This window comes from Cyprinodon variegatus, unplaced genomic scaffold, assembly GCF_000732505.1.
Source record: "Cyprinodon variegatus isolate N-32 unplaced genomic scaffold, C_variegatus-1.0 Scaffold198, whole genome shotgun sequence".
Classification (NCBI taxonomy): Eukaryota; Metazoa; Chordata; class Actinopteri; order Cyprinodontiformes; family Cyprinodontidae; genus Cyprinodon; species Cyprinodon variegatus.
Window position 1 is genome coordinate 351,100 of NW_015150651.1, and position 1,460 is coordinate 352,559.

The following is a 1,460-nucleotide window of genomic DNA, read 5'->3' on the forward strand; positions in this document are numbered from 1 at the left end:
ATTTAAATATACAAGGAGTCTGATCTTTTCTCATAATTGTCACCCTCAGAAGATGTGATGCCAAACCAGTGAGGTGTAAGTCCTGTTTTCACAGCATTTACTGGGCATAGACTGATTGAACTGGTGTATTTTCCACTGAAAAGTTTGTTTTTAATACATGCTCTGCTGGTATTTGATGACTCAGGACTGATGTGTTTGTGCTGCTTTTTCAGACACAATGAATGAGACAGAGGTTCCCAGCATGATCAGGATCCATTTATCCATCAGAATTCTGCTGAGTGTCCTGCCGTGCCTCCTTTTCTTGTCTGTTAACAGCATCATGCTGTTTGCCCTGCTGAAAAAGCCTCTCTTTCTAGAGTCCCCCCGTTACCTCCTGTTCGGAAACCTGCTTCTCTCTGACTCCCTCCAGGTCCTCCTGACAACGCTGCTCTATGTATTTGCTCTGACCAGGGTCAAAATGATCACTCTGTCCTGCGTTATTGTCACCCAGCTCACCACCATCACAGTGAGGATGTCCCCCCTCAGCCTTGCTCTCATGTCGTTGGAGAGATACGTCGCAATTTGTTTCCCTCTAAAGCATGCCACCATTGCCACCACCAAGGCGACGCGGGTGGCTATCGCTGTCATGTGGACTCTGGCCTGTTTAGACTCTTTCATTCAACCTTTTCTGTTTTTTAAACTCAGTAACAGAGACCTCAATGTTCAGCTGATCTGTGAGAGGAAAAGCATATATCAGCTGCATGTTTATGTGGTTTTAAACCAGGTTTTCACCATCATCAATTTCATGCTGGTGACCCTTGTTATCATTTACACTTATGTTGGGATAATGGTGGCTGTGAGGTTCAGCTCCTCCTGTGCTTACAGGGCCAAGACGGCTCCTAAAACCGTCCTCCTGCATGCTCTCCAGCTATGTCTCTACCTCATCTCCACTCTCTTTAACATGATTAACTCCAGTGAGCTCTTCAACCTGGACCCGGCTGTTGCACTCCAAGTCCGGCCTGCAATCTTCTTAGTTTTAATAATTTTCCCCAGATTTTTGAGTCCACTCATTTACAGCCTTAGAGATCAGACACTGAGACAAACCTTCAAATACTATTTCACCTTTGGTAATAAATCAGTAGGGCCCTATAAGTCTTAATTGTTTGATTGACATAAAGATGATCTCCCAACAGAAAGAGTATTTTTTCCTTAGATTAAAATACTTGTTTATTATGCACTTAAAATAAGCCAATAGAGTTGTGTTTGCTCTTATTTTAAACTAAAATCACATTATTGCTTTGACAATTACCCTTATTTCAAGACAAGTTGACTCAGTATTGTAATGCATGCTTTATAAGGTTTGAACTTGTATGTTTGCTGTTTATGATACAGGAAGAAAATGTGCTTTAAAACTTTTTTTTATGTTAAAAAGGTTTCATTTGAATTCACAACAGTTCATTTATACAGAACCACCAAATGGA

At 41.3% G+C, this 1,460-nt stretch overlaps 1 protein-coding gene across 1 annotated transcript; it reads left to right on the plus strand.

The window, feature by feature from the left end:
• The first annotated feature begins 217 nt into the window (after window positions 1-217).
• On the plus strand, window positions 218-1,211 carry LOC107087886 (olfactory receptor 2AK2-like). The gene has a single exon (XM_015379709.1). The coding sequence runs from the start codon at window positions 218-220 to the stop codon at window positions 1,136-1,138; it is 921 nt and encodes a 306-aa protein (XP_015235195.1). The 3' UTR covers window positions 1,139-1,211.
• Window positions 1,212-1,460: the final 249 nt, after the last annotated feature.